We start from the raw sequence: 22,723 nt of genomic DNA, 5'->3' as shown, positions 1-22,723 counted from the left end.
TTCAGAAATTACCTATCAAAATGCATCACCTCTCTCATGTCTCCAGTTTTCTCAGAGTAACTATTTGCTCCGTAAGGGGCAAAATATTGGCAAACAATTTTGTTCATATTTCTCTCCCATTTCGCTCTTTGGGAAGCAATTGCAACTACCTCATGGTTAATTAAAACACTGTATAGACGTATGTGACTGACATACATTATCTTCTTAAACCATGGTCAGTCATGGCCTAATGGTAAACAAATGTAAAGTCTTGAAATGAAACAGCTCATTAGAATAAAAGACCTGTATTACAGAATGGTGAAAATCACCACAAAAAATGTCACATGTCACCATATAGCTGGTAAAATGTAATACCAAACGTGTTGAGAACTTCATCTTACATTTCAGACTAGTGGTCAGTAAATTTTACATTCTCCTATATACAGAATTAAGAAAATTGGAAAATACTGGTGAAGTCATATCGCTTTGTATAATTGTAAGTACAGCACACATTTTAAGATTAATGACAAACTGAAATCATTAGGCAGCAGCCAGGGGACTACAATAATCTGTAATTCTTTCGGTTTGGGAAGCTGGAAGAGAAATGTTTCGCCATGCTTTAACCCAGCACATATGGAACATGCTGAGTTGAAGCAATGGTGTCCCTTCTTAAAAATTATTGCAAAATATTTTCTGCATGTTTCATATCTATGATGAAATGGAGTTTATTCAGTGATGCCAGAAATGAAAGAAAACTGACGTATGTCCTTTGGAAACAGCTGGGTGCCACATAGTAAACTTTTATGGCATCAAACCGACTTTCATCCCAGGGCACATTTAAAAAGGTCCCGTTCGAGACGCGATAAGAAAGGCTGTAGTTTTCAGTCTGGAAGGAAAATCAGAAGCTGAGGAAGGAGGAAAAAAGGAAGAAAATATCAGCAAAATATCTATTTTTTCTGTCCAGATGTTCAACTTGGCCATGTCAAACCTTATGTTTACCCTAGTAAGCAATTCTAAGATCAAATGCACTCTGATATAATCTTAGATAGAATTTGATTATGATAGTGTCCAGTATTTATTTTGGCCTCATATTTGATCATGGTAGCCTCTAGGGTTCATCGTAGATAGAATTTGATAATGATATTGTTGAATGTTAGTATTTACTTTGGCCTCATATTTGTTCATGGTAGCATCAAGGGACTTCAAAAATTTAGATTAATAACTAGGATTCGCAAAAATTTCCTAGAAGTTTGGGAAACATGCAGAAAATGCTTTGAAGGATAATTTTTTTTTTTTTTTTTTACATTTTCATTTGCACAGTTACGGTAAATGTCAACAAATGATGTTACTGTATGGTACATAAAGAAAGGCTTCACTCATAACGTCCCAAAAAAAGGAAGTCTGTCTTAGTGCAAAAGTGATTTTATTGAAAAGCACCCCAGTAGTAAACACTGGAATTAGTCATATAGCTCCAGACAGTCTTTTCAATGAATGCCAAAACCAGAAAAAAAAGAATACTAACAGTCATTGTCCCCGGACAAAGGTTGACATATGGGTGTAAATGTATGACCAACATCACACAGTTATTACATTAGCTCTTTTGTTTAATGGTAAGCACATATTATCATCTAGAGGTTATATAGACGCTATGGTTCAGTAAGCTAAAGCTCATTTTGGAGGCTGCAGTTCATCCTAAATGGAATTCAGCTGAAAGACTGCCTAAAGAATGAGGTAGCTGAATTCTACAATCACTCAAACTCACTTCAGTCAACTTCATTCCTAATTACTTGCTCCAGGACACTAAAATTGGAAAGAATGTCTGTAAAACTGTTCAGCTTCAGTATTCTCTTCAGCAATCAGCGAAATCTCAGCCCAAGAATACCCAAGCAAAGGTGTTTTGTAATTCATTCATCATTTGTTTGGAGGTAGAGCTTTATGTTTCAAAGTATCAACTTTTACTTTAATTCTGACTTCATGAAAGAACAGTAAAATCTCAAGTGTTTCTGACTAACAAGTGCTGCTTTTAATCATTAAGAAGAAGAGCAGTAATCTTGCATTTTATTCCAACTAAATCCACATGGTTGCAGTGTCTACTCGTGTTTCCAATAGAAGAATTTTTGCTCAGGGTGAAATATGTAACTAGTATCCTCTTAAAATGTAAACAACTATTGCAATATTTATCAGTTTAATTGTGAAAGACAATACTAGAATGTGAATTCCTCAGTCAACCGCTAAGTTGCACAAATTTAAGATAACTGTTTACGCGTTACTATATAATGAGTTGTGCAATTTGACACTCTCTTCCCAAGGACCTTCTCACAGCAACGCAATTGAACCAAACCAAATCCTTTCACGAAAACTGAAAGTTGACAGCACATTGATTTGTAGACCTAACACTTCACTTCTCTCTGCTTCAAAACTACTGCCTTGTTTACGAGACATCTTCCAAAGATACCGAACATAACATCTCTCTGTTCATTTCTGAAGAAGTCTTCTCTTTGTCAAGCAAAAACCTGCAATTCAAGTACGCAGGTGTCCTTTGTAGTGATATCAAAACAAGTCAAGAAAAACTCTCCTTTTGGCCTTACAGTTGCAAAACTGTGGAGGAGTGACGTAACACGACGAAGGTGCTGAGAATAGTAACCGACTTCTTCCAGAGGAGAATCTATGATGATGTTCATTTTAGTACTACCCAAAGTGTTAAGCGAATGACGAATTTCCTTGTACTACACTTATCCATCATTCCTGCTCTTCGAGAAAGATATATATATACAAAGTTATGGATGGCGAAATCCAATTCAATTATGGATTGTCAGAGGTGGTGAGGGTTTACTATATGCTATTACTAGAAGTGTGTGAAGTCTGGTTTGAGAATAATCAGCTCAGAACGCAAATCTACAAGGCCTCCTCAAGCAACGCTTTTCAGCCAACGTGTTGGCAGCTCTAGTGCTATATTGGCTAACATTTTTCCATTCGTTCCACAAAACCTGCCCTTTCAGTTGAAATCCTCAGTCCGGAAAAGGACATACTCTTAGAAAATAAAATCATAAAAAAGCCATGGAAGAAAAGAGAGCATCTTTCCTCGGAAAAATCGTGGGTGGTCCTATGACAAATACTGGCCATATTGTTCAGTAAGGCTGAAGGAGACCACAGCCTGTCTTGTTGGCGTTGTAGTTGTTGTTCTTCGTTGTTTCTTCGCTGTTGTTTTCGTTGGTCACGTAAACCTTGAGGACTGGGGTGTCTTTCGAATCCTTGGCTGAAAGAAGACGCATACGTTATTAATACGATGCTCAGATGCTTAGAAAAGAAAGATTGTGAAATTAATGACATACTCAGGTTTCCACCTTCCTATCCCCAAGCATGCTCGAGATACTCAGATTCCCATTCCACATTCTAAAGCATGTTTGAGATACTCGGATTCCCACTCCCCATTCCCAAGCATGTTTGAGATACTCAGATTCCCACTCCACATAACCAAGCATGTCTGAGAGACTCAGATTCCCACTCCACATTCCCAATTATGTTTGAGATAAGATTCCCACTCCCCATTCCCAAGCATGTTTGAGATACTCAGATTCGCAGCCGCCTTCAAAAAAATGAACTCCGAGGATGTGAACTATAGCCATTAGGTAAAAACTAGCATTAATTTCTAAAAAAAAAAAAAATTAATTTCAGTAAGACAATTGGGCAAACAAAATGTAATTGAGAGAAAATGAAAGTAGTCAAAAGGTTTCATTCTTTCGAGGCCAGGAAGGCCCCAACCCCCACCCCACCAAAAGAAAATTTTTTTTTTTTTTCCATTGTGTTGCTATGATGGGGATGGATACATTGCATACTATCTGGTCTAGACAAGTATATGGCATGTATGAACTCCGTTATCCTAACTTGACTGCAGTTGTACACTGTAGAAAGGAAAACAATTTATATTTATTACCCCCATCAATTCAGGGTTTCCAGGTTGGAGAATGCATGATAGAATTTTACAGTTTTTATATTTACTGTATGTATATATATATATATATATATACATATATATATATATATATATATATATAAGGCAAAAAACTCAACAAAACATGAAATATATATAGTGGTTATAGGCCTATGCGACTACAGTGGTATTTACTAGCAGACTCACTGTAGTCAAAGGAAACAACTCCTTTGTTTCACTTTTTAGGCCTTTCGACTGGCATTTGGTCTTTTTTATACATTCATCAAGTTCCATATCTTAGCAACCATTCAGTTATACATATACACACACACATTATATATATATATATATATATATATATATATATATTCATCACGTTATATATATATGTCATTCATATATTATATATATATATATATATATATATATATATATATATATGTATATATATATATGTATATATCATTTGTATATATCACGCCTACCATCAGTTTTGTTGTTGATATTCTTTGATGTTCCATCTCTGTTGCTGCTCCTTCTTCTTCTTTTGATGTCTACTTTGAAAAGCGGGGCATCTCCAGAACCACGCTTCCGATCTGCAAATATGATATTGAAAAGTAAAGTTCCTTAATTGAAAGCAAGGCAATTAACATTAACGGATTAGAGTACTGTCGTGCTTCCTTCATAATTTTCATATCAGTAAGTTTAGGTATGAATGAAATCCCAGGTGTATTTTATAGAAATTGGAATTGGTATATATGCATATGTATATATACGTGTGTGTTTGTGTGTAGTACATTGGAAAAGAAATATCATGCAAATGTTTTTAAGGAGAGACAGCTGATTGCCAAGGATCTCAATGTAACCTTATTGACAGCAATAGGTACCAAGAGTGATTGGCAAAGCTCTGAGGGAAGGGTAGTGTGGTGGTAGTTTTGTTGCATGATGAGAACTGTAGGAACCTCTAACAGTACAAACACCTGAGCTAGGATTTTTTAATGCTAAGAGCAGCTTTCCGATTATCCAAGTTTAGCAAAATAATATTTGATCCAGTGACTGAAGAGATGACCAATAATGTATACCCTCAGCAATTACAGTTACCTTGACCATTTGTGGTCTTAGCTAAGAACAGAGGGGAGCCATCTTTTGAGTCATCCAACCCATATATTTTTAATTGCAGGAGAAAGCACAGAGGCGTAAATAAATTATCATATATTAAAGAAAACGGACTTCCTGGGAGTAATCTAACAAAACGGAAGTGAATAAATATTAAAAAAGTATGAAATGGTAATTATTCATTTATGCATGTGAATTGTTTTACGGCCACCAAGGAAACTTGCATACAGTGAGAATTAATGTGAGCAACCTTGTTTAGTAGAAGCACCATGAACGATTAATCAAGGTTGCTAATTTACATTAACATGGCAAAAATCTGCTCTGTCTTCGTAGGTGATTATCTTAGTGATTTTGTGTACCCTTTTACAATTCGTTCATCCTATTAAGGAAGAGAGTAAGAAAGCACCTTCATCTGGCTTGATTTGGTACATTGCCATCTGAAAGGAGAGGTATTCCAGCAGGCAAAGCAGTGGTGTACAAGACTTATCACCTTACTTTAAATTATCTTTAAATATTGTTATGCTGTTTCTCTCCATACACAAGAAGTGGTTTATCCAAGTTAAGTATGCATATTCAGTAAGCTTACAATTTTTGGCAAACTCTATATTGGCCATTAACATTTGGCACCTCCTGATTTCATCTGCTTGGAAACTATGCCACAAATAGGTAATTTTTGTAATATCCCAATTATTCACTCATATATGTTAAGTTTTATAATGGAAATGTTACATATAAAATGGTAGGCATCTGTTATAAGAGAAATTACTTGCCCTGAGGATATATATGATATGTGAACATTCATCTTCCATAGGAAGACTCATTCACAGGGCGGGAGGTATTGTCCAAAGATCATGACTGGTGTTGATCTTTCTCATGGAAGTGACAGGTTCCACCTTACATTGTGAGCAGGGGAGGATGATTACTGTAACTATCTATTAAACTTGGCATGAGTGATGCCATGGCTGACAGGGCTTTGTGCTCGAGTATGGTTTGATAGTAACCTAACACTAAGAAAGTAGGAGAACTGGTTTTCCTTGTGAGTCCTAAGACCAGCGTGGAAGGTAGCATATTGCGAATATCCCGGATAAATATTCTTTATCACCTGCTCTCCCTCCTTGTGAAAAGAGAGATGGAGGGAATCACATCTACCAAACAAGAATAAGACTAGATTGGAAGCTCTGTTGTGTAATTTACCAGCATCTTACCTGACAAGTGAGAATATGGTTGTTGGCTGCTATCATCCAACTTTCACGACCTTAACTTTAGGCGAGGTGCCCTTCTGGCCTTGTAAAACCATCACAGTTCTTATTGGAACAGTTTTCAAGCAGTTGTGGAAGATTTCCCTCAGATAGAAAAAGGTATAAGTGTTTCAGTGCTACTAAAAGCTTTCCCTCAGTGCCTCCAAAAATTTCCTCCTGAATAGTACTAGGATAAAGCAGTCCCACTGAGTAAGTCCTCCCTTGGGGATATGGAGCTGTCGCCTCACCAGATGACTTATGCACTTCCTTGATGACCTCCCAAAGCCAGAATGAGATGGTGTTCTTGGATACTTTTTTTCTTGAGCCTGCCAATACCAACAAACAGTTGTCAGTGATTGGCCTAAAATGTAGACCCATGCTCAGGTGGTGATGCAAAACTTGCACTTGATGGAGCACCATCTCATTGCAGTCATCACCCATAAAGTCTTACAAAGTCTTTTATCTCTTGTCAGCAACTTACGTATTCTGAGTCTTTGCTCTGAATTCAGGAATGCATGAGAATGAGAGGGATCCTTTCGCTACTGTGTTGATCAGCATGAGCAAAGCACTTGGTCTGTTGTGTGAGTAAAAGGACTGACGTTTCCCAGTTCATCATGATCCACAGATTGTGAGAAAGGGAAGTTGATCTCATTCCTGGAGCAAATGTCAGATTAGCCAGCCATCAAGATGCCATAAACTGTTTCCAAGCAAATGAGCCCAAACATTTGCGGGATAGTCAGTGATCTGGAGCACAGCACTATGAATTGGTAAACTGCCCAGCAGCAGACGAAGCAGTTATGTCTGTGACCCCTGATTGGTGTCTGAATAGATGCATTCTTCAGATTGGTCAATAGCATTAAATCACCTTCTCTGAAAGAAGCCAACAAACAACATGGGGTTTTCATTCTGAACAGGGTTTGACAGACAACCTTTTTCAAGGTTGATGACCAGTCTCCAGCCCCCAGGTGCCCTTTCCTACCAGGAAGAGACAACTGTAGATTCCTAAGTATTAGTGATGTATGACTTCCAGCTCATCCTTTTCAAGCACTGTCTGCTGACAGATAAAAATATCTGGACGATCCTGGAGAGTAGGATGGGAAGTTGGTCCTTGAAGGAAGGTCTGCAACCATCCTGAAGGACATACAATAGCCACGCCTTGGATCGAGCTAGGGGAGAATAAGAGGTCACCGTCTCTGTAGCAGCGACTTGGGTCAAAGCAGGTACATTACAGAGAGGAGGGGGGTAAGGACAGTAGTGTGTCATCCTTTTAAGACACCAACAGCACCTTCCCACCCATACTTCTTCCACTGGACAGGGGATCACAAGAAAGACTCCATGCCATTCAGAGAAAACTTGCACCCCTGACCTTGCAAGAACAACAGTGAGAACGAAGTTCAATAGGTACGGGAGACATGAACCTAGCATACAGTCATTCACACTCTGGACATCTTCATTGATCATTCAGTTTAGTAGGATATCAGGCACCAGTTGCATGGTAAAGTTTCAAAAGCAGCCAGGATGAGAGAAGCACAAGATGCCTGAACAGCAAGGTGCCCAGTGACGTGGAAGCTGTTTTAACAAGTGGATGGTTGGGTCCCAATCCTTTACTTTTACCTGCAGCTAGTTCATGACCTTGTTACCGTGCTTCAGTGACCGGACCAGCTTTCACCAAAGGTATAATCATGCACATGACCAGTGTTTACATTTTCATAAGAACAACTGGATGTAAATTAAACTACTTATTAGGGGACGTCACCTAATGGTGACCACAGAAACACTACAAATTGTTTATATTTTTGTAGAAATAGTGTTTGCTTCCCTGCTCTAAAACCTTCCCCAGGGAAAAACATTGCAATAGCTTAGGTGTAAGGATGAAATTAGAAGAGCGTAACCTAAATACGTGAATAAACTGATCGCATCTGAATATCATCTTCAGAAACACTTTCTTTAATCAGAGCTGCTGAATTATGACATCAGAATTTATAACCATTTTGAAGTAATTTACTTACTTTGTCTCAGTAAGTCTGCCAGAGCCTTTTGCAGTTCTGCGTCTGTAGAGAAATGGATGGTGTCACCAAAGGGCTCTGAAAAGAAAAAATTAATTATAATCACTGGCCTTGAGATTAAAAGCTTTACAAAACCCCAAACTTAAGATGAACCAAATATTCAAAGGCATGAATTATGCACAGTATATCATCGCATTGGAGGTGGCTATAATACTGACCGGATTAAAATAGCAATTTTTTTTTCAATAGACACTCATCCGTACACAAATACAAGGACACTGGAGAGAGAGAGAGAGAGAGAGAGAGAGAGAGAGAGAGAGAGAGAGAGAGAGAGAGAGAGAGAGAGAACATGCATGAATACAGACATAGGGAGGCAGTCACCCAACCGTACGTACGCACTGTTGAACTACATAAGCACAGGTTGTTTGGGATCCAATCTCCTGAGTCATCAAAATCGCCTGCCCAGAAGTGGATTGAGACATTGAGCTTAAGCATTATGACATTCGTGTTCCCTTCCTTCCTCGCAATGTTAGTAACTGCAGTCTAACTGTTCTTGTCTGTACATGTCTGTGTGTGAGTGTGGGTGTATATGTGTAATATGCAACAACGTAAAACCCTTTTTACACTGAAGTCTACTACAGTTCAGTAAAATGATTGTTTATTATAAAAAAAAATTTTACATTGCTTTGTTAGGTTCATCATTAATGTTATAAAGCAGGCACGATGGAAGGACAGGACTACGAATAAGTTACCCGTAAAAAAGGAGTATGGAAATTGTTATCTTTATTTAAATGTCAATCGAAATATAATTCAGTGCCCTTAACTAGCCAATGCCTGAAAAAATCAAGAAGGGAGAAAGAACAATTCTGGAGCTTCTCTATAAAAGAAACCAATCCTGCCTGTTGAAAAAAAGAAGGCAACAAAGTCGACGAAAACGGAAGCAGTAAGAGAAATTAAAAGCCTCCCAGGAGATGATAATTTTGACTTAAAGGGAACTTTCAACGAAGAAAATATAAGAGGAGGACATTAACCAATAAACCCCGGACCTTTGTAGGTGGTGATGTAGTTTCCGTAGAAATCTTCGTGTCCGTCCAACTGGAGACTGAAGATCTGGATGATTCGAGCGATGAAAGGGACGATCCTGGCTCCGAAGAGCTTCGTCTCGATCTTCCTGATTTCCTTGCGGCCGTTGTCGTCCAGGTAGAACTTCACCTCGATCTTCCGGAAGTAATCCATGAGGACTTTCATCTTGACTTCTCTGTAAAAAAAGAAGAGAGAGATAGAGAGAAAGAATCACCTGACATTCTGAATTAGTAGTATTCGCGCTCACAGCACAAACAGTTGTTTGATTTATTAACTGACATTTGTTATTGGCATCTACAATAAACAGTCGTTAAAATGAAGGTAGATCTTTGTTTTCTTAACTTTTATTCCAGCTGTTTTATGACGCCGATCTTTCGTATTGGCATATTTATTTTTTTTTTCAAGTAACCAATTTGCCTTGGATCTTTTCAGAGTATTTTCCTGGAGGGGTGCGGGGTTGGGAGTGGGAGGAGCCGATGGTGGAGGGGTGTGGTACCCTTGGTACAATAAAGAATAGTTTATAACACGCGAAAGAGAAACTAATGACTCAGCTTTCACAGAATACTAAGTTATGAATATAATGGCAAGTAGTTTTGAAGGAATAAGAGGCCTGGCGTGAACCTCAGAATTCAACCATCCAACTGAGACAATACCACGAGACCAAAGAGCATTGAAACGATAATATTCATTTTCCATAGATGATGAACCTTTAACTATTCACTCGCACAGGAGGGTAATTTTGGCTAATCTGTTAAGGGGAAAACTGAACTTTTACGTACTTCATTATAGATGAACATTGAGCAAAGAATATCAAATACAAATACAATAACGTTTTGTCCGAAATTTGCCAAGAATACGTGGTCGCCGAAGAAGCTGAATAAATAAAATTCTAAAAAGTTTAAGTCATTTGCTAGGATATACGTACACCATCAAAAATACTAGAAAAATGTAAGTTGCACTGATATCAAAGCTTAAACGTCTAACCATCAAATATCAGCTTTAAAAATTATATGGTCCAGGATCCATAATTCCGATTCTAGCTAAAGATACGACAACAAACCCCATATAGTTCATCTTTAATCAAGGCCTCTCAGATTCCAATTGGAAAATGAAGACTTAATGTGTTCGGCTTTAAACAAAAAGGCACTCTCGAATGGAATGTTTTGAAATTATTCTTTGAAAAACTTTCACTGTTCAGAGTTGTCCACAAACGTGCTCTATTGATATTTAAATGGTACATTTGTCAAATGTTTGTTAAATGTCAGAGGCCCTCTAAGTATTGACAGGCCCCTAAAAAAACGGTCTACAAAAGTGAGGAACAACGAACTTTGTTTAACATCGACCACATTCGTTATCATCTACCTTTGCGCATGCGCTTTGGCTCATCAGTTCTCTGGCCAGCAACAAAAACAGCAATAGCAACAGTTGTATAGATGATATTTATAATGAAAACCTTACATTTTAAAATTGCGAGGTTTATATTGAAATTATGTTTATTCTTGTGCTTCTCAAATTTCTTTAATGTACCGAACTGCTTTCTCTGTTGGAACCCTTGAGCGTGTGGCATTCTGCTTCCCAACTATGCTTGCAGCATGGCGTGTAGTAACAGCAGGGTTAATAATGATAATTATAATCATCATGCACTGACGTCACAACATATCTGATGCAATAACAAATAATGCTGAAGTTTTCTTTATATGTGAAGACACTTTTCACAATGTTTAAAATAGCTTTCCTTAGACACTTTCAAAAACGCGAACCCACAGATCTGAGCACATAATATGCACAAGTTACGACTGAGCACATAATATGCATAAGCTACGAACTAAATAAAGTTCCAGACGAACGTGCTTGTACAGACTGTAGATATTTGTAAGTATCAGATTTGCCGAAGAAAAAAGTCCATCACTTTTAAACAAAATCTGCAAAAGTAAGAAAAACGCGACTTGAAAGCCGCCTCTGCGGCAGCTTTGATGTGCAGTAAATATCAACAGTGAAAACGCGCAAAGGAACCCGAAGGCAATGATATATGTAACAAACATTCATCAAAGGAAGAAAAAACAGTCAAAGCACTCACATGGACGGAGTCGGCAGGTAACTGATGCGTGGAGAGGTTTCTAATGTTCTCTCGACAGGTAACCGAGTGGCCCGATCGATGCTATAAGAAGGTATACCAGATCAATGGTTACTGACTGACTGGCCTCCTCCGTCGTCGCTCCTTTATGTTATGGTCCCTCGTTCGCACGAAATACGACGCTTTTCGGTTTGTTTGTAAAGGTGTTTGTTAACTTCATTTCCGTGCACTTTATTTCGCTGAAAGTCCTTGTGTTCCGAAGTTCTTCGTACCGCCTTTTTGTTATTTCGGTGGATGGTAGTTTAGAATTTCCATCAAAATTTGGCTTTGAATTCCGAATTTCCCTCAAAACTTGACGTTGAATTCCGAATTTCCTTCAAAAATTAGCTTTGAATTCCGAATTTCCTTCAAAATTTAGCTCTGAATTCCGAATTTCCTTCAAAATTTGGCTTTGAATTCCGAATTTCCTTCAAAATTTGGCTTTGAATTCTGCATTTCCTTCAAAATTTTGCTTTGCAGTCCCCCAGACAGGGGAAATGTTTATACTGGCTCTTGCTTCAAAAATGAAATCGAAAGGAACAACTATAAGCGTTATTAGGAAAAACTAAAAAACCAGTTATACTAAAAATACTTTGATGAATTATAGTCTTTGTCTGCGACATTCTGACAAATTTACAGTTGCCTCAGACGTTGAACAAATCCTCAGTCAATCAATGAGTTAGATGTACGATGAAAACCACACACAATGGAGACTACTGTTGCTGTAAATCAAGCGAGCCACAATGCCTTGTCAAATAACCATCAATCAATCAGTCAGTCCTCACAATGTCAAGGCATTATGTGACGCCGACGCCGATTGTATTTATGTTATGGCGAGAAATCTACAATATATTGCCTCTAGAAAATAACTTATATGAACTGCCGATTGGATTATCGGGGAGCGTCGACACCAAACTAGGATCAGTGAGTTTGGAGAGAATCGCGTCAAAGGAAGGCAGACCTTAATTACCAAAGCAATCGTTTCCTTTCCACAGTTCAGAATCTGTAGCTGTGGTGATTTAAGCGGCCGTTCTAGTCTAAAAGGAGTTTATTGGGGTTAATTGTCATCTCTGTTTGTTTGTTTAAATAATGTGTGTTTATTGTTTGTTTTGTGTTTGTTAAGTATTATGTACCTTTATTTAAAAACGATACTTCAAAGGGCTAAGCACAAAAGGAACTGTCACATGATTTTAAGAAAAACGTAATGCAACCAAAAAAAAAAACACAACAAACTGTTTCGTATAACACCAAAATCAATGCGAGTCCAGTATATTTACTAGAACTGAGTGATTATAAGTACATGCATTTCAAAGGCAAGTTGAGATCGCGGGTAGACAAGCAAAAGCATATGCACTCTAAACGAATTGTGACTGACAGCGAATTCGGAAATACATAACCCGTTCAACGTGAGCATTACAGAATATGATATTAAGCCCCTGTATGTTGGAAGAAATACGACCAGTTGCCTATGAAGAACGTCTTACCTCTCAGACACTTGAGTTGACAACTGCTCCGAAAAAAAATACTTAAAGCTTCCAGTATATACTAACAAAATGTAAACAAAAGACTCCGCAATACAACGGAAAAGATACTTAACAGGCATAACTGTTAAACATTCAAGAAAATGATGCCTCACAGTAAATACGAAACTAGCGTTAGGATAAACCATAATTTAAAATTCGAAATATGTAAAATATGAAGTATAATCTAGAATATGGAACTTAAAAAACCAAATAGATACAAAGTCCGCAATGCTGTGCTATGATGAAAGAATATTGGCAAACAAAAATTCAAAACCCCCTAATGCCATTATATTCTTTGTCCCAGACATTTAAACAAATCTATAATTCAAATTCTTAGTCTCAGACATAAAGCAAGTCTACAGTGAATCAATGAGGAAGAAGAAGTAAAATGGAATCCCCACACATTGAAAATCACAATCGTCAATGAAAATGAACCGATCGTTGGTTGCTTTGGATTAAGCCAGTCTTATGCCAACATGGACCCTTGCCTCAGTTTGGTAGGATGTGGAAGGGAATAGGAGTTCTAGGTAGAATCAGAATTCCTCAACCAATATAGGATAATCGTCGCATTGTGCTACAAGAAAAAGCTTGTTTAACACTCCAGTTTGATTACAAAGCCTTCGACACTAAACTGGGGGACAGTGAGTTTAAAGTGAACTGTATATATCATAGAAGACAGACATTACATGAAAAAAGCAACGTTTTCTTTTCCAGAGTTCACAGCTTGTAGCAGTTAATTTTTTTTTCATTGATTGTGTTAGTGGTTCAGTCGGAAGTCTGGTGTTCTTAATACTGGATGACGTCAGATTTTGTCCTCATCGGAATGAGAGAAAAAATACTCCCATATAAACTTTAAGGGTTTATTCTCTTTCAGTGGGATAGGATGAGAAGTTACTTCCTTATGTCAGAGCGAAGCCCCCCCAAAAAAAAGATGGGCAGAGCAATTCCTTGGTGTCATTGCCTAGTTAAACAAGGCTACAAAGAAAGGCAAAGATAAGCTCCAGGTGGGAAATGTTTAGAAAAGCATGGCCTTCGTCTGTCTAAGGATCTCCAAATGGCAGATCCCAAAATACTGGACTATTAAACCAACCCAGGATGCCTCTCCATTCTCGATGAATAATAATATAATATATAAAAGAAGAAAAGCCTTCAGTTAATCTCCAGCACACTCCATATGGGATTAGTGCCGTCATTGCAGTCTCATGCGGTGCATTATAGGCAAAGGTTCTTTGCAGCGTTCCATCGGCTCCCAGCTGCAACCTTTTCATTCCTTTTACTATACTTGCATTCATGTTATCTTTCGTCCATCTTACTGTCCACCCTTCCCCAACAATTGGTTCAAAGAGCAACTGCGAGGTTTTCCTCTTCTTACACCTTTATAACCTTTTTATTCTCAATTTCCCATTCTGCGCTGAATGACCTCAAAGGTCCCAGTGCTTGGCCTTTGACCTAAATTTTATATTCCATTTCAATCTCCAGCACAAGAATTATTCGTATTATCAGCAGCAGAAGACCTGTGAGACCACTGGATGCCACCTCCTCATTCCCTTCAGGGTCTTCAGAGATAATGCAGTTATCCCTCCTTGACGGCTGGCTGGACAGTGCCTGTGCAATGTGTCTGCATTCCTACCTAGTTCACCATTCCCACCAATACCTATTTCAGCTCTCTGAACTGGCTAACCAAATTTTCTAACTTATATAAAATTTGTATGAATACCCCTTTCCATGTTTTTTGTATTCATTTTGCTGAAAAGATTGGTACTTTGCTTTCCCAGCTACTTTACGACGATAGAAAATCTTCCCACCAGCTTGAGGAAACTAAAAAGAGAATGATTAATTGTTTTATATAATATATTATATATATATATATATATATATATATATATATATATATATATATATATATATATATATATATATATATATATATATATATGTGTGTGTGTGTGTGTGTGTGTGTGTATATATTGTGATGATGATGTGATTGAATGGCTGACCAGGGTTTTTAAGGTACATCTGAATGAGGGAAATGTTCCAAAGGAATGGGTGAGAGGAATAATTGATCCATTGTATAAATGTACATGTGATAGAGGTTACTGTATGAATTGTAGGGGCAGCATTTTACTTGGTATGCCAGGGAAGGTGTACTGTAGCATTACGCTTGCAAGTAAAACAGGTGAAGTAGGACTTGAAGCAGAGGAAGAGAGTGAGTTTAAGTAAGGAGGAGACTGTGATAATCATGTTTTTGTTATGTAATAATTATGCACCCTGATTGCTTTCTAGTTGTGTTAGTGCTTACATGTGTGAAAAAGCAAATCTACTGTATATTAAAAATCTCGACGACGCTGATATTGCCAGCGAAGTGTCATGCATCGAGGGAACAGAAAATAGTAAAACAAATAAAAAAAAATCGTATACCAAAATAAAATGGAAACCAAAGCAATTTTTTTTTTTTTTGTGGTGGTTGCCATAAATTCCGTTTTTCATTTTAATGGTACATTTGGCATTTTATTCCAGTTGTGTATTCCACATCTGTGGCATTAAAGATGCTGTGTGATGTATTTTTTGGCAAACATTTTATAAAGTCAGCACAAAACCATTCGCCATTTTGCGTAAACTTTCCTCGTCCCCAAATACTGTGCTTTTATATAAACTTTGTAAAATCTGTGAAACAAAGAATGAGATTTTTTGTTATGTAATACTTTTGAGTACTCCGTTCGTTTTCCAGTTCTCACAATTTCAGCATTTCATTTTCGCTCTGGGACAACGGGAAATTTACTTTCTGTTATTTTTTAATGTTTCCAAAACATCCCACTCACAGTCACACCTGTGATTTCCATACCTAAATAAGATCTGAAAGTAAGTAGAGCATACTTGTTATCCATTTTTGATCCTTTGTTATCTGCCGTTATGTTCTTCTCTGCAATTATCATTCAAAGTCTCTATTCTACTTGTGCAGCAGTGTAACTATCCGGATCTGAACTCAGTCTACTAGGAATGTAAACTCGACTTAATAGACACAGGCCGGTAGTTGATCTCGGCGGAACTTCCGAACGGATTATTAAATTATGTTGTATTCATCAGTAACTGCAGGATTTGATCTCTCTCTTTTTCTTTTTCTCTCTCTCTCTCTCTCTCTCAGGTAATTTTCTCAAACAGGTAATTTTCTAAAAAATTCCTCAGGAAATCACGAAAACGAGATCTTTAAATATGACTAAATTTTTTTTTAAGAACTGACAGTCATACATATTTAATTTGGTGATAAGATTTCATTCGTTACTATTACATCATAACACATAAATAAAGAAATATGATATTTCCAGCGTAAGTGGCCATCAATATCAGATCGATTTATCAATCGTAAATATTTAAGATTCCGCTGGAGAAATTGTTGTATCGTTTACATTTATAAATATCTAAAGGAACCAAGTATTCAGTTATAAATATCAGGTCACCTGGTACGGGGAAAAGCGTTAAGGTGAAGATAATGTATACATACCAATAAGGTGAATATATGTATACATACCAATAAGTGCACACACACATATATAATTACGTATTGATTGCATATATATATAACTGTTTTATTATTATTTGGTAAAACAGTAAGATGAAAACCATCTATAGTTAAAAAAAATATAAACGCCAAAAGATTTTTTTTTTTTTTTTTTTCGCAGCTCTACTGAAAAGTCTAAAAATCTTTCGCTATCGGATGCGCCACTCTGGGGGTAAATATTGATAACAAACATCACAATTGGAAATGAAAAATGGCAGACACTGCACCAGATCGATGAGGCCAAATTGCGAAATCGCGGAAGGTCTTAAGGATGCTGGGTCTCTCTCTCTCTCTCTCTCTCTCTCTCTCTCTCTCTCTCTCTCTCTCTCTCTCTCTCTCTCTTCATAACAGAAAAATTAGACTCCATTTCATTTTGCTCATATGTTATTTTCACTGAACGTTCCTAATAGATAAATTACCAAAATATGCCTTATAAAATCAATAATGTATTTATCTGGAATATGCTCTAATGTATGTGTTAATTTTTATTAAGTATTATTATTTTATATATATATATATATATATATATATATATATATGCATGTATATATGTGTCTATATACATATTATATACCCACACACACACACACACATATATATACACACACACACACACACACACACACACATATATATATATATATATATATATATATATATATATATATATATATATATATATATATATACGCACACACATACGCATAGCCAGTATGTTGGTGATTGTGTTTGCAACCTCTGCTTTCGCTAAAACAGAGCATTAAAACGTTTACATTTCAGCTCAGTTTCGCTCGCTGGTAGTCTGCTGCCAGTCGTTTGCCAATTCACAATCGTAGTTGATAACATTTTTATTCTTTTAGGCTCGAAAACATCAGTATTTCTAAATGAAAATCAGACGGTGACTTAACCAGAATTAGATTACGACACAAACAACTGACATAGGAGTTAGTTAGTTTTTTTTTTTTTTTTTTTTTTTTTTTGAAGGTATAGGTACGTGTACGTATGCAAATATAGGATCTTCTGAATTAGACCAGCTTCCTTAACAAACTAATAACCCGTTTGATTATTAGCCGTGCACACACATATACATATATATGCACATATATACTTATGTATATACTTATATATATATAAATTTATATATATATTATATATATATTTAAATATAATTATATATATATACGTGTGTGTGTGTGTGTGTGTGTGTGCATAAAGGAATTCGGATAAGTTAGCGGACGGGAACTGGATAATGGAAAGAATAGTAGCGATGTCTCTGCATCCCTTTCCGAAAAAAAAAAAATCTGCCTTAAATAGTCAGATTGTAACTTGAAAACCCTTGGGAAGGCAACCTTCATTTTATTGCCCTTATAAAAGAAATCCAATTTTCATTTTGCCCTGATGAAACGGCAGCAAAAAAAAAAAAAAATAGTAAAAAATGGTAGAAAAATACTGATCAAGTAACTTATGAAATAAGCCCGTGATGATGAAGTACAGGAATATTATATACTCGTATATAATATTACATCTATTAGCAATTGCAGAGAATCAGTTACCTTAACTAATCTCAGTCAGCTTACAAGTGCGATAGCGTCCTAAATTTCGTGATCCGTAATCGTGGTATTGAAAAAAAAAAAAACTAATTTTAAATGAAAAGCGTATTGGAACTAGCTGCTCAATAACCTCATGTATCCTAAAAAGTAGGCCTTCATTCGCAAGAATGAAGGTTAGAAGGTTATATGAGTTAGAAAGTTATAAAATCGGAGGTTATACGAGTTATAAATGATCATAGGAATTGTAAATTTATACAAGCAGATCAACTTCAGTGGTTTGTTGTGTATTTCTCATATATATAAATATATAAATTTACACATACGTGTATGTATGTGTGGTTATTTTGTGTATAAATATTATATGTTTCTCATATATACACATACATGTATTATATATGGGTGTGTGTGCGCGCATACATATTTTAGCGTACGTTTGTGCTTGTGACCGTGTTTGTTCTTCCACTATTTTAGTTCTTCGGGAGAGTTCTGTTGCCGCGAATTTAATTATACAAGGAGGCAAAGTTGTAACAGTATAAAGCGTGAATTATACATAAGCTAAATTGCGGATCCATCCCCAGAATAGCATCTGCGGTAAACTTGGCTTCAGTTCGGCAAATATTTAGTAGAATTACGGACGTTCCTTATACACATTTCAGAACATCCACTCAAGGGGAAAAATATTTAAAGAAGAATGTGAATATTTCATGAATGTCCTTCAGTGAGACAAGGCGTATGGGTTCAACTTATCCAGCTTTCGTGTCATTAATAATTTGTAAGATTTAGTTTGGAGATGAAGTTCGTGCTTGCCTGTAAAATCGCAAAAGAAAGAACGATGGTGAAAGATAAGAAGGCTTTGAATCTGTGGCTTGAGAACGCATTGCAAATGAGATTTCATTTTGTAGGTAATGCACGTGAAAGGTTTCTTTTAGTTTGCACAGAGACCTTAAGTACAAGAACGGCGTGCATCTGCATTGATGAGTGAGATAGAATTAAAGAGTAATATTGGATGGCAAAATTGTCTTCCGGACTGATATTTCTAACGGAGGTTCGCTGATGAATAAAAACCTGATGGATAAAAAAAACTGTTTGATTTGATTATTGAAATTTAGGCTGTCAAGCCAAACAGTGAAGCAGAAAATAACATTCTTTAAATAAAGCATTCAGTTGTCATAACCAATTACAGAAACTACTTACGGTAATGACACTCACCCACGTTTACATGAGAAACAAACCTCCAATTTTCAATCGTGAGTGTAAGGGATGATTATTCTTATATTACGGGCATTCTGCCAGCCAGTGTTGGAATGTATGTAGGGTTTGTTGAACCAACTTTCCTCTATGGAGGTGAAATCTGGATGTTGAACGTAAATGAAGGAAAACTGTGGAAGTTGTGGAGATGAACTGTTCAAGTAGTATTGTGGTATAAGAAATGGAAAGAGAAATGAGGCGATTCATAGGCAAGGTAAAAGTTATTTCAGTTGAGATGATGGTTCAGAGTATATTGAGATGGTTGGGTCTAATGGAAAGAATGGAAGATGATAAGTTGGTGAAAAGAATATACAGTTCCGAAGTCTGGGATTAAGGAGAGGAAGAACAAGAGGGTGATGGATAGATTGGGTGAAAGAAGTATTGGAACACAACAGCCAGAATGCAAGAGTGCGTGGAGACATGAATGGTTTATGTGCAATGTGTATGGTGTGGGGAGGTTGACTCACTGCCGGTGAGCCTTCTGTGTAGGAGTTTATAAACTGGCTAGTGTTGGAAGTTTTCTATTTTCTTTTCTTGGAGCAAATTCTTTGTTAGGAGAAATAGTTTAACGTTTGTATATGCATATATATATATATATATATATATATATATATATATATATATATATATATATATATATATATATATATATATATATATATAATTCTTGGGCCTACCCGTCGTTAAGAGGAACAGCTTAATGTGTTATAAAAATATTTACCCGTATTTGTGTGTGTGTGTGTGTGAACACATTCAAAATCAAAATACAGTCCAATGCTCGCGCTGCTTTTCTTAGCAAAGGAAAAGGTATTATACCGGTAAGTGACGATTTAACTGCACGTTTTCCCAACTTAAAAAAAGAGTGAATATATCCAAACACATATATTCCACCTAATCTCACCCTTTTCCAAATAAACCAAGGCGTACTTCAATATATTCAAGTCAATCAAAACAAAGCGCGTGTTGATCGTGCGTCCGCCAACGTGGCCGCTCGGCTAAACATCCTACTCGTTGCAGTGCAGCACGGACCATTATATCTCGCTTAAAGGCCGATAAAAAGCTTAATTTTCATTTTCCTCTTCAACTCCTATAACCAAGCCGCATTAGGGTACTTTTGCACCAGTTAAGAAACACTGCGCTACTGGTGTCTTGTAAAATGTAGGCGGGGGGATAACATTTACAACAAAAAACAGTCCCTAGACTCCGATCTCACTTGTGGCCACAAAATTGCTTCCAAATGACCTGAGCAGATTGACGTCTGTCACGGAAACGCCTTGGTCTGCTTGAATGAAGGAACAGCAGAAGCAGGCATTCTCTTGTTTTCCTTATAATTGCGTCAATGAGGATGAAAAAATGTTTAGCAACGAATGTCAGTGCTTGGCAACGCACAGAGAATGTTACCCCTCATTGACCAATACGTTCCTAGCCCTCCCATTATCTTATCACGAACCATTATCATAGGCACCACAGATCGCCACAAATCTGTAACGTTCTCTCACATTTCCCTTATAAACGATCACAGTCAGCTGATCTCTGTCCAAATCAAACCTGTCACGAACAGCACTGCGGTATAAGCAATGTCGTCTGTTTTCCTACGCACAGAACAGCCACGGCAAGGGGCAGATTTCCACTGCTCAGGAGGCGTAATGAAAACGAGACTCTCATCTCGAGAAGTAACGCACATTGGAAATACGAGATATATACGGTAACGTTTGGGAAGAGATAGACTTACTTGAAAATGTCAATAGCGAAGATGAAGGCGTCGCTCGGTCTCGCTCTCTCTCCCTCCCTCGCTGACTGGTTGCAGTCGGGGACAACGGCAGCAGCACTGGCGCTCAAGCTCAGCTGACGGACTCTTGGGCCTGGCTCGGGAGAGGCAAGGAAGGTGGTGTACGTACTAAGCATGTCCCGGACGATATGGTGTTGCCTTCGAACAGCTACACTAAGCGGTTGCAAAATTCAGATATGACAGAATTACCTTCATACTGTACACATGCCCTCTGTAAAACGACTCGTACCAAATGGAGACAATTGACGCTGGTATTTAGAGGCGGGGTATTGATTTTAAATGGCTTTCCATTCATGGTCTACTTAGCGTTAGAAATCAGCGACGTTCCGGAATTCCCTTTTGTTTATCTTTGCACGAGGGGTTTAAGCTTTTTGGGACGCTGTTGATTGGAGCTGTAGGATGGTATATATTTTAGTATTATAGTAAACATAATATCTGTAGCTTAGCAGAACGTAACAGAAATTATAAGGAAACCGTATTACTCTGATTGATATCTGTGGCACGTAAATCTCTCTCTCTCTCTCTCTCTCTCTCTCTCTCTCTCTCTCTCTCTCTCTCTCTCTCTCTCTCCAATGATAATGATAATAATTAATTTACGTTTCTCCTGATAAAACATTATAGTCATCCACATCGCCGGGATTATCTTGAATTATTCCTGAACAAACTCATGAATCATAATTCACAGTTAATTTAGTATTATCCTGTTTTCGTCGTCTGTGGGAAAAGTTCCACCATTTCTTCTTTCGAATTAGTACTTTTGAAAAAGGAGCAGGTTATTATGAGAAGAAATGTGTGTGAAACTATCATTCAGAGCTCTCGTAATGCATCAACTCGGTTCGTAAAATTTCTGAGAGCTACTAAAACCAAAAATTTTAAAGTTATAACTACCGTTGAATAACATCTATGTTTGTCAAGCTAAGGGTGCGTATACACTACAGAAAAACATGACATAAATACAAGCTGATTTCATACATATCACAAACAGGTTGAAAACAAGTGAATGACCATAGGTGTGGTAGGAACCTTCGACCAATACTAGATAATCGTATGAAACGCTGTTTATGACTTTCAAGAAGTCATAAACTTTTATTCAACCTGTTTGCGATTTCTAGGCGATAAGTAATGGACGTGTCAATGACATGTCCAGCTGTAGTGTAGACGCACCCTAAGCACTTCTTGAGACAACGGCATCGTCGCTTGTTGCGACATTGGACTTTCCCCTCTATTCGGAGATCTGACGTGATCTTACGTAGGTGGCTGAAGGAAATATGACGCAGGTTCTGCTAAACAAGAATGCTTTCACCAGACGTACAGAAAACAGTAATAGCCAGCATTTTCTTGAGAAATTAGTTTTGAATAAAAAAAAAAATTAAATGGAAAATATAGGACCGTTAGTGCAACGGAAGCTTCCTGTGCAAGTTTTAATGAGACTAAAGCTGAATTCAATAAGAAGAAAATATGGTCTTGTAAACCATCTTTGAAATTTGCACCCATCAAGAACTGTGGGAAGAAGCTGGACGCCGTGCATTATATATATATATATATATATATATATATATATATATATATATATATATATATATATATGTGT

General features: G+C 37.1%; 1 protein-coding gene across 2 annotated transcripts; it reads right to left on the bottom strand.

The window, feature by feature from the left end:
* Window positions 1-268: 268 nt before the first annotated feature.
* LOC136850008 (uncharacterized) lies at window positions 269-21,357 on the bottom strand. 2 transcript variants are annotated; one of them, XM_067123558.1, is made up of 5 exons: window positions 21,076-21,357; window positions 9,317-9,528; window positions 8,274-8,348; window positions 4,396-4,506; window positions 269-3,235 (listed from the first exon to the last, which is right to left on the bottom strand). In XM_067123558.1, exons 1-5 carry the CDS (start codon window positions 21,246-21,248, stop codon window positions 3,108-3,110), a joined length of 699 nt encoding a protein of 232 aa, XP_066979659.1. In that variant the 5' UTR covers window positions 21,249-21,357; the 3' UTR covers window positions 269-3,107. The 2 variants fall into 2 exon arrangements, with proteins under 2 accessions (XP_066979659.1, XP_066979658.1); XM_067123557.1 differs by lacking the exon at window positions 21,076-21,357 and adding an exon at window positions 12,951-13,084.
* Window positions 21,358-22,723: the final 1,366 nt, after the last annotated feature.

The sequence above is a fragment of the Macrobrachium rosenbergii genome, chromosome 21 (assembly GCF_040412425.1).
Source record: "Macrobrachium rosenbergii isolate ZJJX-2024 chromosome 21, ASM4041242v1, whole genome shotgun sequence".
Taxonomy (NCBI): Eukaryota; Metazoa; Arthropoda; class Malacostraca; order Decapoda; family Palaemonidae; genus Macrobrachium; species Macrobrachium rosenbergii.
The sequence above is the reverse complement of the archived record's forward strand: the minus strand, read 5'-3'. Positions and strand labels throughout refer to the sequence as shown.

Excerpts from the sequence above, each read along its gene's own strand:
- LOC136850008 (XM_067123558.1), bottom strand. The coding sequence starts at position 21,248 with ATGCTTAGTACGTACACCACCTTCCTTGCCTCTCCCGAGCCAGGCCCA. Across the intron at positions 8,349-9,316 it reads CTACATCACCACCTACAAAG|AGCCCTTTGGTGACACCATC; the intron begins GTCCGGGGTTTA and ends TTTTCTTTTCAG. Across the intron at positions 3,236-4,395 it reads TATCAACAACAAAACTGATG|CCAAGGATTCGAAAGACACC; the intron begins GTAGGCGTGATA and ends GTCTTCTTTCAG.